Source organism: Lampetra planeri, chromosome 21 (assembly GCF_965212315.1).
Source record: "Lampetra planeri chromosome 21, kcLamPlan1.2.h2, whole genome shotgun sequence".
Lineage (NCBI taxonomy): Eukaryota > Metazoa > Chordata > Hyperoartia > Petromyzontiformes > Petromyzontidae > Lampetra > Lampetra planeri.
The window spans coordinates 5686013-5702916 of NC_136127.1; the positions used below are offsets into that span (position 1 = coordinate 5686013).

General features: G+C 42.4%; 1 protein-coding gene across 3 annotated transcripts; it reads left to right on the plus strand.

Annotated features, from left to right (window-relative positions):
* The first annotated feature begins 112 nt into the window (after nucleotides 1-112).
* Nucleotides 113-16764, plus strand: LOC144724556 (thioredoxin domain-containing protein 6-like). 3 transcript variants are annotated; one of them, XM_078603817.1, is made up of 19 exons: nucleotides 113-373; nucleotides 1952-1993; nucleotides 2319-2376; nucleotides 3019-3122; nucleotides 3406-3477; nucleotides 3653-3769; nucleotides 5284-5380; nucleotides 6159-6241; nucleotides 6666-6758; nucleotides 7470-7624; nucleotides 8487-8746; nucleotides 9402-9546; nucleotides 9726-9833; nucleotides 11595-11746; nucleotides 12205-12349; nucleotides 12931-13169; nucleotides 14489-14896; nucleotides 16261-16346; nucleotides 16438-16764. In XM_078603817.1, exons 2-18 carry the CDS (start codon nucleotides 1961-1963, stop codon nucleotides 16326-16328), a joined length of 2337 nt encoding a protein of 778 aa, XP_078459943.1. In that variant the 5' UTR covers nucleotides 113-373; nucleotides 1952-1960; the 3' UTR covers nucleotides 16329-16346; nucleotides 16438-16764. The 3 variants fall into 3 exon arrangements, with proteins under 3 accessions (XP_078459943.1, XP_078459945.1, XP_078459944.1); XM_078603819.1 differs by lacking the exon at nucleotides 113-373 and adding an exon at nucleotides 1640-1744; XM_078603818.1 differs by lacking the exon at nucleotides 113-373 and adding an exon at nucleotides 1671-1744 and having other exon boundaries at nucleotides 14489-14725.
* The last annotated feature ends 140 nt before the right edge of the window (nucleotides 16765-16904 follow it).

Sequence of the window (16904 nt, forward strand, 5' to 3'; positions counted from 1 at the left end):
ACGTGTTATACAAAAAAATGGGGAGTTCAAATGTTGCGTCTGCCTTTGCGACTCGCAAAATATTACATTTTAAAGGAACGAAACGACAGACGACACGGAAATGCGTTGATGAATCGGTGAGCGGAACCATTGCGCCGACCGCGTTTCCCCCACGATGGGGGATCATTTTACGGGCAGCGCACAGCGTGGACCAATCGAATTCGTTGATGCGATGTCACGTGACGCGGTTGCCAAGCGACAGCGACGCCGAGTCAAAGTTTTTTTTTTTAATTTCGCAGCGAGAATATTTTTCTCTCGTAACAACAACAGCAGCAACAATTATTGTTACTTACACTCATAACAAACAGATCTAACGTCAGCAATCGAATAGGAAGTAAGTTAACGTCGTGCTGCCGTTGCCGTGATGAATATAGTTTGTGTTGCACGCTTGTTTAATGTCCAACGTTGTTGTCGTTTCACCGCTCGCGAAGTTAATAAACTATTGGCACATTTCGAATACATTTAAAACATTTACAATTGTAGTTCGCCGTTGCTACTGGGCTGTGCTCAACTTTGTGCACATCTAGAGTTAAATAAAGTATTCTTGGTTCTGTCGGTAAAGTCACGTAGAAGGGAAATATAAAAATAATTAAAATTAAACAATAACATTCTCACGACGTTTCGATTGCAACACAAGCAATCATCATCAGGTGTGAAAACCACAGCAAGAAATCTTGGTTCTTTCGGTAAAGTCACGTAGAAGGGAAATAATAAAATAATAAAAATTACACATAAACGTATTTTATGATGTTTTTATTTTTATAAAAATAACACATGAACGTATTTTATGATGTTTTATTTTTATTATTTTATTATTTCCCTTCTACGTGATTTTACCGAAAGAACGGAGAAGATGAATCCCTGCAGTCACGAAAGCTTTAAATCGAAATTTAAATAAAGTAGTTTCACCCCGTACGGTTTTCAGGTCCATACGGCGTACAGCCGTTTCGATACGGGCAAAAAAATAGAATTGTGTTCATTTGTGTTTCTCCCTTGTGATGGGACTTTGTAGAATGAACGTTGAAATGTATAAGGGAATGGGGGTGATCAATGAGGTCTGAATTGGTCTGTAATAAGATAGGGCACTGATAAGTGGTTGACAGGTATGAGTTTTTGTTAAACTCATAATTTATTTAAATAGTCAATTGTATTCAAAATGTCTGCACGTATCCCAGGTCGCCATGTGTCTAAACGAGCCCGTATTTCATCACCTGGTTACTTAAATAATAACGTTACTACTTGTAGATACTTAGCCAGGCTGTACGTTTGAAGTTACATTCATGAGAAAGTAATACTGGTCGGAACCCACTGGTTCCACCAGCCCACAGGGGATTATTGTGTCCGTCCGTTCGTCGTGCAGGGAGGGGCTGGGTGGGGAGGTTGGGGCTGGGTGGGGAGGGGAGGGTGGGGCTGGGTGGGGAGGGTGGGGAGGAGCTGGATGGGGCTGGGTGGGGGGTGGGAGGGGTGGGGCTGGGTGGGGAGGGGCTGGTCACCCCGTGGTGCCCTTATAAAACTCAATGTTTAACCTACTCACGCCGGCTTGTGCCCGCCCTCACAGTCGGGCATATTTGCGGAATACACCACGCCGCCGTTGACCCTGGCCATTGACCGAGCAACCCAACGTTCCTACCAGCTCCCTCCGCAGGAGTGTGATATTGTAATGTACTTTAAAGATGCGGTCGAGCGTGTCTTTCTGGCGCCCTTCGTAAGTTGCAATGCGTCCGTGTAGCGGTGTCAGCTCGGGACGTTCTGTATCTGCAAGAGCTGCTTGTGTTTTGGGGGTTGTCTCTTGAACACACATTTTTTTATTTCAATGGTTGTGCATAATTGCTGTTGTATAACTTGTATATAAAACGTGACCTCCGTAAACCACACTTACGCGCGTGTACGATACGTTTGTATTTTACAACAGCAACTTGGAATGGCAGCCAAAAAGAAGGAAATACAACTGCAGGTAAAAATAAAACATTTTGGCAATTTATTTGATTAGTTTTGTTGGACCTCAATTTATTTTTAAAAGCCAGTACACAATTTGTATTCTTGTATAATTTCATAAAGTATTTGGATGTTCTGTATGTTAACAGTACAGGATTTATCTTATGAAACAATAAACATTTTCACCCGTATGTTCAGTTGACCACATATAAACATTGTATCTAAATTCGCTAATTCTACTTTAAGAGCAGATTTTCAAGAAGCTAACCCTCGCAGAAACTGAGGTCTATCCGCGAAACGAATCAGTAAATATAAACTCAATGTGTGATTTCGGACTTTCTCAGGTGCTCATCTCCAACCAGGAGCAGTGGGATGAGTTGATGGCATTGAGAGGATTAATAGGTGACAACTCCATGACCTTTCTGCAATCTCATGATTCACACATGCAAACAGGACAATGTCTTTTCATATACATTGTATACTATGTCATGAGTTCATTTACAAACATTTCAAAGTAGGTCAAGTCCGTACTCCATTTGTCATCAGGTGAACAGTTCTATTAAATACAGTAAGTCCTCGCTTAACACGGTAGATGTGTTCCTGAATAGGGCCGCATTAAGCGAAAACAATATCCCCATTTATAACGTAAGGAGAAAGTTTGGCAGGACGCAGTGTACACATAGAGTAAGATGCCGGGATAAATAACTGAGGTATCATTCCACATACTGTATCATACCGCTCAGCCACGCTTCTCAAAAAAGTACCTTGTCGACCATTCAAAAACCGCGTTATAATGGGCGCATTATACACGGACGCGTTCTATGTTGTGCGAAAAGTTATAGCGAAAACGCGTTGTGTGAACATGCGTTAAGCGAGGACTTACCATACTATATAATAATTCTGGTATAATCTAAACCAACCTGCACTATATGTATAATGTTCTACGAAAAAAGATGTGTTGTTTTGCACATTGCAGTCCTTTTGAGGTTAAGTCACTTGTTCATCTCTTCTGACTATGCAGTGCTGTTCTGTTTGCCACTGCAGTGACAGACGTGTATCCAGCATGGTGTGGACCCTGCAAAGCTGTGATGAGTCTGTTCCGGAAAATAAAAAATGAGCTGGGAGATGACTTACTGCACTTCGCAGCGGTATGCGGTTGTGTGTGTCCCTGAAATGAAGCTGTTTTAGAAAACATCTCCGAAATATATTTGGAGAATATCGTGTACTTTATAGAATTATTTCCAGCAGTATCAGAGTGTCATACTGTGTATACAACTGAAACACCACTTTGTGTATTGTATCTTTTGTTCATTAAAAGTGCTTTACTCAAATAAGAAAAAGACACGTTTGTGGACATGATACAGCACTGTTGATATTACAGTACGGTTTCACTCCTATCATGTTATGATTTAAGTGGCATCCGATTTACAGGCAGAAGCTGACGGTGTGGAGGCATTAGAGAAGTACATGGGGAAATGTGAGCCAACCTTCCTCTTTTATGCGGTAAGTTATTTTATGGATTGAGTCTAATTTGTGTTTAATAGTTTAAAAGTATTACATTTCCAGTATATATAAATATTGTACAACCATATATTCCAAAGCACATTTGAATTTGGATGCTTCGAATTTTCAGCTCAGAGGTACATTTTCACACCCATTTGACCCATGTGTCACGTAGGGCGGGGAGCTCGTGGATGTAGTGCGTGGCGCCAACGCTCCCGTTCTACAGCGGAAAATCCTGGCACAGCTGCAGGCTGAAAAGCGAGTTCTGGATGAAGGAGGCGAGCGTCTGGTGGTGAGCAGCAGCTGAGATGTTCCCGTTATACTGGTAGGAACGAAGTGAACCAGCCTACAATAGATTATATCGTCCGTCCGTCCGATGTCCGATTAGGTGTAGCAACATCGCCCCCTACTGCAAACACTTGGCAGGACCCTACAAAAAACCTTTAGACTCAGTGAGGCTTTCCTGGCTAAACAAGTGTAACATTCCCTTATAATTCCCTGAGATAGTTTTTTAATTCCCTGAGATAGTTTTTAATTAAAACATTTAAATTAAAAATTAACTCATTCCCTGAGATAGTTTTTAATTAAAACATTTAAATTAAAAATTAACTCACAGCGGCCTAAAGCCTACAGCTAGGCCTAAAGCCTAGAACTAGGCCTCAAACTCTCCCTTTGTATCGTATTTCTTCGTTCCTACCAGCCCACCCTGCAGGGACCTGTTACTTAATGGAGTAGCGTTGTGGGTTTGAGTCCAGGTAGAATGTGTTCCCACTTGACAATTTGGCTAAAGTTCGATAAACTTTCTCTATAACTAATTTTTATATGAAAGTAGGACTGATAATTACCAAACGAGCCCTCGAGAGGTAATGGATTGCTCTCATTTACTCAGGTTTAGGGACGCTTCCATAGAGATACCATGGCCCAGTTGCAGTTGCATTCCAGGACAGAATCAGTAATGTGCACTCAAGAGAACAAAGTTTGAGTAAAACAAATTAGATGAATAATCAAAACTTAAATAAATAAAATGTCGATTTAAAGCTTTCGTGACTGCAGGGATTCATCTTCTTGGTTCTTTCGGTAAAGTCACGTAGAATGGAAACAATAAAAATAATAAAATAAAACATAATAAAATAATTCTCACGACGTTTCGGCCACAACGCAAGCAGCCTTCATCAGGTGAAGACCAGGTCTGTCGGGGAGACAGCTGTCTTATTTCCATTCTACGTGACTTTACCGAAAGAACCAAGAAGATAAATAAAATGTGTTAGGAGTGTACAATGAAAATCAAAAGGATAGCTGCTGTTATCATTGACAGTCTTAGAAACATATATCAGAATAATCTTTGAGGTGATGCCTTCTTGAGAGCAGAGTACAGCCATATTGACTGACAGTTGGAAACTACACTACAGTTGGACATGAAGTGAATATCCTATTTCCATCCTTATAATTACTGTCAGATCACAGATCAAGTTCAATTATTTGGTATAGCTCTGTGAGCCATTCGGCTCTTGAATCGGGTGCAACCGCAACAAACAAAAAACTAAAACATGAACAAAAAACATCTTAAAGTGAATATGTGACTAAGTGCAAACAGAAAATCCAAGAAAAGACAGCAAAATATTGCAGAAAAAAACACCGTACACCAACGCTGTGTGCAAAAATCCCAGTGGGATGCAAGTCAAACAACAACAACCACAAGACAACTTAGATTAAGGCCATCAGTCTAACTCTAAATAAATATTAATCAATTGCGCATGTACGGTTTAAGTGAGAGTTGTATCAATTAATGGGCAATTGGGGTTGCAGGTGCAAGACACTGCCCTGCAGAGCATGGATGACAATGACTGCGATATGAAGACCCCTGGAGGACAGCAAGATCAAGAAGAGGAAGAAGGGGAAGATGGTGAGGGCGCATTTATTACACAAGAAGTGCAAAACACTCTTTTGAAAATTAATTGGCCAAGATACATTGCAGAACTCTAATGAAAAATATGACTACTATTTTTGTTTTACAAGGTAAGGCCTACTGAGATACATAGCTCTTTTTCAGAAACGACCTGGCCACAAATGATAGCTCAACGAAGTGGCCCCCATCATGTGGAAATGTATCGCAGCCATATACTTTAAATGCATGTTTCTAAATGTGGAGGGAAAATGATCGCTCAATGAGGTCGTTTATTATGTGTAAATTTGTAGCAGACAAATACTCTAAACGCATGTTTCTAAATGTGGAGGGAATAACTGGAGGACCCGGAGAAAAATCCACACGACCACGAGGAGAACATGCAAACTCCAAATATCCAGCCGCCAGGGTCGGTATTGAACCGACGATCTCCTGTATACCAGGCGAGGTTGTTAACATCTCGCCACCGTGAGGCTTCCCAGTTAAATAAATGTGCATTTATTTTACAATTAATCCAAATCCAGTTGAACAAATTGCAGTAAATGTACATGATACATTTTTCCAGGCAATCATCTTTCTATTTTTTGTTAGAAACAAATTATTTCACTGGCAATTCTCATTGATTTTAGACCCAAGATATGTTTGCTTAGCATTATTTTTAATTCTTCAATTAAAATTGATTTATATGAGATTGGATCGAAGCAGAAGGCTACGTGTGGATGTGGTCACATTGTTCCAGGGCACTGAGTATGTTGTTGATGCTCATTCCTGTTTGCAGCTCTCACGAGCCACCCATACACTGTGGCCCTGATCAAGCCAGACGTGGTCGCTAAGGGGAAAGTGGAGGAAATCATCATGAAGGTAACAATGCATGTGCCAATCTTCACTCTTAAAGCAGCCAATGTGAGCCTCTGAGACACTCTAAATTTTCACGTTGAATTCATGTTCATTGTTTCCCCCATCGATATAGATACTGTGTGGGTTCCTTTTGCCCCCTTAATAATTGCTCAATCTCAGAACCACTTACAAATACAGATGACATGCACACCTAGCCCTACTACCAAATTAACAATTGATGGGGAAATGTGGTGTTACTTAATTCACACCATCAGGGATAACTCCTGATTTCTGTGAAAATACAAACAACTAATGTTTAATTTATGTAACGTGTTGTGGACAGTAACCTGGAATAATTGACTGGGTTTTTCCAAAGAGCCTGTCTTCATGATTTCTGTGTTTCCGATGTTGGCTCTGATGATGCTTTATATGGCAATGTCTGGGATAGGTGCAAGAAGCTGGGTTTGAGATTGTGGCTCATGAAGAGAGGACACTGTTGCCTGAGGAAGCACGTGACTTCTACCAGCATCGCTCAGGAGAGGTATCCCATGCACACACCCTTGGACACACAATTTACACGTAATTGCATTGTAAAGAAGGTCGGGACATTGTTGGGGATGCTCATACTATTTCAGAGAACTGAGTTGGCTATGCTCATAATCTGGATTTGAATCCAGACAGTTACCCTCAATTAAAACAGGTTATCGTGCTAACCATGTAGAAACTGTCAAGTTCTTCTTTCAAAATTAAACAATGAATACTTCTAAACAAATTAAACAGGTTATCATGCCTTGTGATTTCATTATTTCAGTATGGTCACCAATAACATGCACAACCAATAAATACATGTGTGGAGTTTTCACTTAATTATGCATATTCCAGCTCTGATGACAAAAAAATTAGGTACAATAAATGTACTTAGACAGTCACTCTTTACAGGATATATTAAAGGTTTGCCCATAGTGTTTAAAAAAAAACTTGAATTCATGTGACTTAAGAAGTCCTTAAGTAACGTAATATTCTGCAGCTGTATTCTGGCACAGGGTGGTGAACTTGTCACTGTGAGAACTGAATAAAAAACGTGTTATGGCAACACCATGATTAGAATATAAATTGGGAGAAAACTATTTTTAAACTGCATGTTTCTTTGCACAATCTGCACGTTTGTTTTACCACATGTCTGCTGTGAATGAAGGAGTGGTATTGCCCAAAGTGTTTGCTTAACATATGTTTGACTGTGTTGTGTTGACAGCCAAACTTTGCAGAACTGGTGCAATTCATGTCCAGTGGCCCGTGCCACGTGTTGATGCTGTCTCGGCCCGACGGGGCCACTGACGTCATTCCCGCATGGAGAGAGCTCATCGGCCCCACGGACCTGGAGGTGGCAAAGGCTGAGAAACCAGATTGGTGGGGAACACACATTCATCACAGACTAGGGAGTCCAGCCCTTAAAGGCTTGGTCACAGTCAAGCAGCATTCACTCTTCACTTGGAAACTGTCTAACACCTCTTACATGCACATTTTGATTGCTCTGCTTGTAATGATGCACTGTGTCTCAAGCTACTCTTGCCTGTTGAATGAAGCACTTACAAATATAATGGTAAAACTTAATCTCAAAGGCACTTCGAAATATACTGTACTTTTGCAAGCACAATCCAATGTTTCTTTAAGAGCGTACGTTTACTTTAAGTGAGAATTTGGTTGTGTAAGCTCTAAAAATATTTCATAATAATTGGCAGAGATATTTGGTTAGTATGCTTATAATATATATCGGTACAGTAGGTTAACCTTGCCCAGAGCATGATCATGTCGTAAAATGCCAAATATTTTTTCCCAGAAAAGCCTCAGCAAGTCTCAAGACTCTTTGTCACTAGGGTTTTGTCTCTGATTTTTCACCAATTAAATTGAATGGTGTTTTGAATGTGGGAAGAAACTAGATTATCCAGTGAAGCTCATGTATACGTTTTCATTATTATTTCTTAAAATGTTTCACTTGGAAAATCCCTTGAGATACATCTCATTTACCAGGGTGTTAAAGCTGTACATATGGGGGGATAACACGAAAAGTTTTGTACCGAAAGGTTCACAACCCACGTTTGTTTCCAGCTACCTCTTGACTACCTCAGCTGAGTCGGTTTTTAAGTTTCACAAGTCTGCAAGATCTGCCAATCCTTGCCTTCATATGTCACTACCCATGCAAATGACAAAATTTAAATCAGTAAAGAGAAACCAAATGGAAGATGCTGCTTATTGTTTTTTGCTGACCCAGCTTGCGGGCGCAGTACGGCACGGACACCACACTCAACGCGTTGCACGGCAGCAGCAGCCAGGAGCAGGCGAGCCGCGAGCTGGCCTTCTTCTTCCCAAACCTCCGAGGCTCTTTGGGCGAGCGGGCAGAGCCTGAAGATGGGCGGCGCTCATGGGGAGACAGGGCAGCCTCAGGAACACCACGTGGTGACAGCCGCCAGGGTAGCAGGGTGGAGAGGACTCTCGCACTCATCCGCCCAGACCTGCTTAAGGAGAAGAAAGGTAACTGCGACTTATTCATTCATTGAGAAGCAGGGAATTGAGAAAGACAGGCAAAGGTAGAGGTTTAAAATTTGAAACTTCATTGTGAATAATCTGTGGGGATTTTTTTATTAGAAGAGGACTATTGTCATTGGGACTACAGGTGACCCTTGACATTAATAGAAATATGGTAGTGGTTTGTTTAGATTTGAGGTATGCGCAGCCTTGATTTAAAAAAAATACTTTATTTGGGTGTGACTGCATGTGTTCACACACGTGGTAATTGTTTGGTTTAGGTGATTTACATACAATATTAAAATTGTGCATCGCATTGGTGGTTACCAGATAACTCTGCATGCTGGTACACTAATGTTAAATGTAAAAGAGGAAAGACATTGCTTTTTTTTAGGTTGGATGAACTAATCAATTGTAAAAAAACAATGCTCCACAAGAGGGAATTTGAAAGGTAATGCCTTAAATATTGCAGCTGAATGCAAAATCTAAAGTACATTAATTGTATGTTTCTGCATATCCTGTCCTTCCAAACAATGATGCTCTTAATTTTAATCTCAGAAGTTTTACACATCCCTATCAAAGGATAGCAACCGGGCAGCAAATCGGTTCTAACAAAGCGAGCCCAGCAGCAACAGCACTCCTGTTTTTAATACCATTGCAGACGCAGTGTTGGGAGCGATCAAAGAGGCTGGTTTCCACATCGCAATGCAGAAGGAGGTGATACTGACTGAGGAGCAGGCGCGAGAGTTTTACCGAGAGCACGAGGGGCAGGACTACTTCAGCACACTCGTCAAACACATGACCAGGTGACCTAACCCTCTTTACTCTACTGGGAATCAACTCACCACAGCTTTAATGATTAAAGCAATGCACTGTCGTTAAAACGTGGTACCTTGGTCCAGTAATATTAATTGTGTCGTTTTACCTCTGTACAAAACTTCCTGGCTGCATGCCAAACCTTTGACTGCATTTGTCTTTGTGTCAGCGGGCCGGTGCTAGCTTTGGCCCTCGCAAGGAAGGATGCTGTACAGGGCTGGAGGGACACGTTGGGGCCCAAGGACTTGCAGGTGGCCAAGGAAGCAGCTCCCCAGAGGTCGGTGTCCAACACATTCTTGCGGAGGGAGCTGGTAGGAACGTTGGGTTGCTCGGTCAATGGCCAGGGTTAACGGCGGCGTGGTGTATTCCGCAAATATGCCCGACTATTAGGGCGGGCACAAGCCGGCGTGAGTAGGTTAAACGTTGAGTTTTATAAGGGCACCACGGGGTGACCAGCCCCTCCCCACCCAGCCCCATCCCTCCCACCCCCCACCCAGCCCCACCCTCCCCACCCAGCCCCTTCCCACCCTTCCCACCCAGCCCCTCCTCCCCCTCCCCACCGGCCCCTCCCCACCCTCCCCTCCCCACCCAGCCCCACCCTCCCCTCCCCACCCAGCCCCTCCCTCCCCACCCAGCCCCTCCCTGCACGACGGACGGGCACAATAATCCCCTGTAGGCTGGTGTAACCAGGAGGTTCCTACCAGTATAATATGGATCACTGCTAAATTACTCAGGATATGCCTAAGAACAGATCACTCGCGATGCACCTTAACTCATCCGATCTCGGTAATTTAGCAGGAATAAGCCTAGATAGCTCTTGGATGGGTGATCACCATGCATAACTCGGGTGTTATAGGCTACTTCGGGGCAATATTGGCAGTCGAGGGCAGTGCAGCAAAATCCATTGTTTTATTGCGCAATGCTCCTTCACCAACTTTGCACTGATCACTGTCGTTAAATATGGTCAATTAACTCACGTTGCATACGCAGCATGGGAAGGTCTTCATGGAGCAGTAAATTGATATGTCCTCAATCCAAAAATCAGCCTAGATACAAAATATTAGATGATCTGAAATTTTTTAGTAATATTTTTTTTTTTAATGTGACAACAGCATGTTAATGTATTATTATTAAAATTATAATATCAAAGTCAAACAATCTACAAATATGACAATTTAATGGTTACAAAAATAAGATTTAATGTCATACAATAACGATTTTAAAAACTTATTTTTTCTGGCTGCCATGTGGGCAGGCAGGTACGCATTTGTGACGTCACTGTGTACAAATCTGCATAAAGACGTCACCCAAATCCCACGGCATTGAGCCGGGTTCGTGTGCTGACATCATGCCTACCCCCCACCACCAACCCTCCATCCCGGCAGTATATCCTGCAAGTGTGCGGGCAGTGATATGTTTTTAAATCCTTTATATTAAGTTCGCTTGCTTGCTTAGGACCGTGCAAATCTTTCGGTCGTTTTTTAACCCACTTCCCGTGATCCAATCGAGCTGACATTTTCCACACAGACTCGTTGTGCGTGACAATTAATGTTCGTGAAATTTTTTTTCCAAAATTTTACACTTTTTAGGATAAAAATATTCTATTTAATTACCAATTGCTTAATGGTGCAATGCAATCACCTGACCCATAGGTGGCAGCCATCTCAAGCCAGAGGACGAGAGGACTCTAGCCGCCACGCATATAAAGGATTTATAGTGAAAAACTTTGTTTTTACTGGTTATACTTATTTTATACTTTTATCTGAATGTCCCTAAAACTTTGAATTGGTCTTAAAAAACAGAAAATCGGAAATTTAAATCTGAAACTCATCCCTGGCATTATACCTCACTGCCTATTTAGACTTACTGTGTCAATACAGCAATAGCAGTGGTGTAATAATTGTTGGGTAGAATAACCACTGAGAGCAAACTGCGCATCTTTGTTGCAGTACATGGAGCAGTGAGTGAATTCTGCTATTGTAGTCCCATTGCAATAGTGGACCCCATCATGGTACCTGTTTATGTACCTGCATTGCAGCCTCCGTGCACAGTTCGTCTCGGACGCCGCTCCCATCAACCAGCTACATGGCAGTGCGTCGCCCACCGAGGCGAAAAAGGAGCTGGATTTCTTCTTCCCCAAACAGCAAACGCTGGCTGTCATCAAGCCGGATGTGTTGCCACAGCATAAGGGTAATTAATGTGAATAACAAGATGCAACCAAGACATTAACGTGCTTTGGAAATTGTGCGTTTGGATTTAATTAGGCTTGTGATGGTCAAAGTTCTGAATTTAAAAGACCCTTGGAAGGTCAAAGTGTAAAATTATGAGACTTCAGGAAGGTGAACACTTTTTTAAAGCTACATCTAGACTGGCTATACACTATCATTTGTTTTGCTTCACGACATCACAGTGATAATACGGTAACCATTCACAATTCAATGAATGCACAGGATATAGCGTGGTTTTTTTATTACTTTATTCTACATTTTTACGCACACTCATCTCATGCACTGAGTAAATGTGTTATATTTACTGTGTTAACATATTAGCGTGCACAACATACATTCATGTCATATGTGCACGCGATACATGGATATCCATCTGCGGAACCTCCGTCAGTGACCATGCGCTCGACTGATTTTTCACAGAGGAGATCATGAGCACGATACGCGACGCTGGCTTCACTGTGTCCATGATGCGCGAGGTGGAGCTGTCGCAAGAGTTGGCCTCCGAGTTTTACCACGAGCACCGAGACAAGGCTTTCTTCCCCCAGCTCGTCGATCTCATGTCACGGTAGGGAGGCCTTTTGTCGATTGAACTGCAGGTGATACATGAGATTTTATGTTTTCACACAAAGACGTGCTTTTTGTCAGTTAAATCTAGAAATTAAAGGAAGTTGCAACCCCAAATAAAATCGCTCCCATGTTGTATATGCATACATAGGCTGTGTATTACAGCATGTCTAACAAGAATTTGTGGCTTCATTCATGAATTATATATATTTTTTTAATGTTAGTCAGGTACTCTTTAGTGATTGCACTGCTGAGTCACTCCCATTGTACTCACCACAGAGAACTGTAACGACACGACTGCACTTTATGATAGTTGGCACCAAACTGTGCCACACGCCCTCCCACATGGCCTTGTGGGAGCCTTGGTACCAAGAAAGTTTATTTTAGTTTTTCTTCTGGTTCCGTTCCAATGACATACACATATCTCATTGGAGTGGAATCGGAAGAAAAAATTACGATATGGACGTACGTCATCAGAACGAGAAAGGGTTAATTTCCTTCCCATAAAAAAGCTAGTGCGACAGATCAGCAGGTTTTGATCAGTAAAAATGTATACATCTTACATGTATGGCTTCTAAATAGGGGGCCTTCCCTGATGCTGGTGCTCAACCGTGAGGATGCCGTGGAGGAATGGAGGCGACTCATGGGGCCAACCGACCCGGACGTGGCACGCAAGACGGCACCCGAGTCCCTGCGCGCACGCTTTGCTCGCAGCGTGCTAGAGAACGCACTGCATGGTGCCTCCAACCTGCACCATGCCCAAGAGAACATCCACTTACTGTTCGGTGACATCAGCTTCTCTCCGGATGGCACTGTGCTAGGTAAAGATATAATGATTTATTGATTAATCGATTGACATTGATCTATACACTTGTAGTGACATCGCGGATGTCACTGAGTAATGCCGGCTCTAGCGAGGCACGGCGAGCGCTGGGATAGCGCTCAGTGGCACCACGTGTGGCGTGCAATGCCGACTCCTACAGGAGGGAGTGTGAGAGTGTCAGCCATGGGATGAGGTTACCCTAGGCCATGACACTCTGGTTGACCCTGGAAGGCACGTGACCAGTAAGATCTACACAGGGGCCCCAGGTGGGGGCTGGGGGATGGTCACATGTCAGGGTCAGATCCTCCGGGAAGGGTCGAGAAACAGCAAGAGGTTTCTCGAAGGTGGTCGTGGCCAAGGCCGGGGCCAGCCACGACCCGGGAGCATATAAACCGGAGTCCCCACAGGGACCAGGGTTCAGCGTTACTGTTGTCATCTGAAGATCTACCTTCTACGTCCAAGAAGAAGTCACCAACACGTGGACGAGGATCCCAGCGAGGGTCCTGTCCGTTGTAGCGACTCACAGTAACTAGCGTAGTTCGCCTGGTGGTCCACCACCATAGGTTATCTGGTAAAGGGGCAATAACCCATTTGTGTTAATGTGTTGGTATTCATAAATGTGTTGCCTCCAAGAAGTATGTCTGCGACTCAGTTGAATCCACTACACACTGAATAGAATAATGCATATAGGAATCAATTATGTTCGACTCATATTTTCATCCCACTGATTTCTACATGCACAATGGAAAATAAAATATTCATGACTCATATTTTGTTATCTAGTTGTGACAATTGTCACTTCATAGACGGGGTGCATTGTTACATAACTAATAATTGGTGCTCGTGTTGGACATATTTTGTTCCAGCTGCTCAAAAATCAAGACAAAACTAATTAAAATGTATATATAGGTTTGAAATAATTTGGCAACAGAATAGTTTAATATTTAAGCCTTTTCTCAGGAGGGTCCAGGTTGGTAGGTTTGGCCATAACCTCCTTCAGCATATTTGCATCTGGGTGAAAAATAGATCACCTGGAAAAATACCATTCGTGTAAGAGAATATTCAAATTCAGCACAGATAGGTTCATAAATACATGTTGTAGTGCCTGATATCGGCATCTCATTGTTCAACGAGTAGTCATCCCAACGCACTGTATAACCCACTAAAGCTGTCTGCCTATTTTATGGATTGCAGCCCGATGTCACAGCAGTGATGTGGCGTACATGCAGTCCCCGAGATACGATCGTCCGACTTACGAACGTCCACACTTATGAACGACCCTTCACTTAACACCCTGTCCCACATTTGCTTTTGTAGGAATGGAACCGGACCTGGATAAAGTGGAGCCGCCAGAATACAGAGACGATACAGAGGAGGACAGCACAGAGAAGCAAGATGGCGAGAGAGCCATTGAGAAGGATGCAGTAGATGGACACACACATGAGAATGCAGAGGACATAACACAAGAGGAAAATAAGGTGTATGGAGAAAAAGAAAGGGAGGAGGCTCTAAAGAACGATGGAGAAGAGAAGGAAAGGGCAATTTCAAGGGAAGGTAATGAGAGCATTCGCAGTGGAGATGATAGTGGCAGGGATGGGGCAGCAGAGTTAAAGAGAGTGGGCACAGGCAACAGAAAAGATGATAAAGATATGAATGCTGAAGAGGGCAGAGTGGGTGATGTAGATGGTGACGAAGACAAGGAAGAGCAAAAGCAACCGCACACAGGCTTATAAAACACTTAACACCTTTGCCTTTTACAAAGTTATAAAACTCCTTGATGTTATGAGTAAAATTTAGCACTTAACCATCTGCTGTTAAACAAAGGTTATGTGTTATAGTTAATAAATTGGCTGTACTATAATAAATGCGTTTAGTAACCTATAGAAACTGGTCTTGTCACAGTATGGTATAGTAGCCACAATATGCTAGATTTAAAGCAATTTTACTCATCTCTTGTATTCCACCAATTTTTCTGGAAAGACCGATTCCTGAACGTGGAGGTATTAACTTGTGTGAACATGCCAAGTGTTAAAGTAATCCTTGTCACCAGACATCTGAGATGGACTGGACCATTGACAAAAGCAATACTGTGGAGGTTCTCATAGGAAACGCCAATGAGGGCAGTGTCTTCAGATTAAATGATTTGCTTACCCGTTGTCGGCATATCCGCCTTGACTGCTTAGTCATCTAAAAGCTAGAGCTATTACAGGTAGGAACAACAGTACCTCACTGCCCACCAGGGATTATTTGTCTGTCGTGCATAGCCACGCCCTCGATTTGTATTTCATAGAGCGCTGCGGGCTGGGCTCAGCACCAAGTGACGCGCCGCCCCACGCAGCTTGCACCCCGTGACACGGATCGCACGAATGCGCTGTCCAACCAAGTTCCTACCTGCCCACTCCGAAGGAACCTGTTTGAGCAAATGGGAGGAAATAGCTTGTGATCACTTGCAGTGAAGTTCAATATAAGATGTGCCATATTAACCAAAAAACAGAAGCATGGATGTCACCGAGAAAATGTATATAAATTCAACTCAAAAGAAATGTTTATAGTCTGGTCTTGAAAGCAGATTGTTACAGCTGACCAGACTGCAGTTGGCAGATTGCTGGAGACCACTGGGGCTCTAAATGCAAAGCTGTTTTGTGGTCCCAAGCCAAATGGATTTCACAGATTGCAAGTGCCAACATAGTACTGTAGATCCCTCAAATACAAATGTTTGTCCAGCAATGCCAAACAAAAATCCTGCCTCATTTCTGTAAAAATGAATGCTCTAAATGGTGCAACAATATTTCTCATATTTAACAGGACTTTGGACACTTTCTCCATAAATGGAACATTAATGAGTCCAGTTTGTGATAGTGGTGAGACATCTCAGACCATCCAACATAGTCAACGACTGCCCAATGAGATAATTCAACGGCGATCTGAAACAAATCCACTTGGCTCTTCCTGTAACAGTCGAATGATATCAAATCTCGACATCAATTTGTAGATAGAATGGGGTCTACTGAAATAATACAGGACGAGGGCTGCTTGTGTTCAATGTTTCATGCATGCTGAAATCGACTCTCCTGGTGTTGTCATTGCAGAGTCCTCAGCAGAGCCACCCACAGGCAATCCAGAGGAGCCAGAAACAGCATCCCAGGGTGGACCATAGAAAGGCTTCAAAGCACAGGTAAAGTATACAATTCAGAAAAAAATATATTACACAAATGTTAATTCTCAAATAAAAAAATGTCTGTCTGTATTGTTTTTTTTTCTTCCAGAAAACAAATGGGTGACATGGCTTGAAAATGATGTCATTTTAACCGCGTGTTTTTTGTGCTCAATCCTGGATGCACGTAAACAAATATGCGGTCTTTTTCACCTTGATTGTTCATGGATAATATACAAATTTCTATCCCATTTTATGAATTTATTTTGAAACCCCATCATACGATGTTAAAATGTGAATTGCATAATTTCCAACATCTGTTTCAAGTTGCTATTTATTATAGACTGGCTTGCATGTTAGAACTACTATGTATAAGTAGCACTGACTTTTAAGATGAACTGTGTCATTAAAAACTATGACTTCAGCCAAATGGATTTCACACAGCAGGTCTTAAATGTTGTTTTTAAGTTCGTTGTCCTTCCCCTACACATCTGATTAGCACGGTTGGCTACGTAGGATGTGAAAGAAGTTCAAAATACATGATACATACAGACAAATGTACACTTGATTTATGCAACA

What these genes read in the sequence shown, in the direction of transcription:
- LOC144724556 (XM_078603819.1), top strand. Translation starts at nt 1,700, where the DNA reads ATGTACTTTAAAGATGCGGTCGAGCGTGTCTTTCTGGCGCCCTTC. An exon ending in GGCATTGAGAGGATTAATAG is followed by an intron (nt 2,377 to 3,018) that starts GTGACAACTCCA and finishes TTGCCACTGCAG; the next exon opens with TGACAGACGTGTATCCAGCA. An exon ending in AAGGCTGAGAAACCAGATTG is followed by an intron (nt 7,625 to 8,486) that starts GTGGGGAACACA and finishes TTGCTGACCCAG; the next exon opens with CTTGCGGGCGCAGTACGGCA.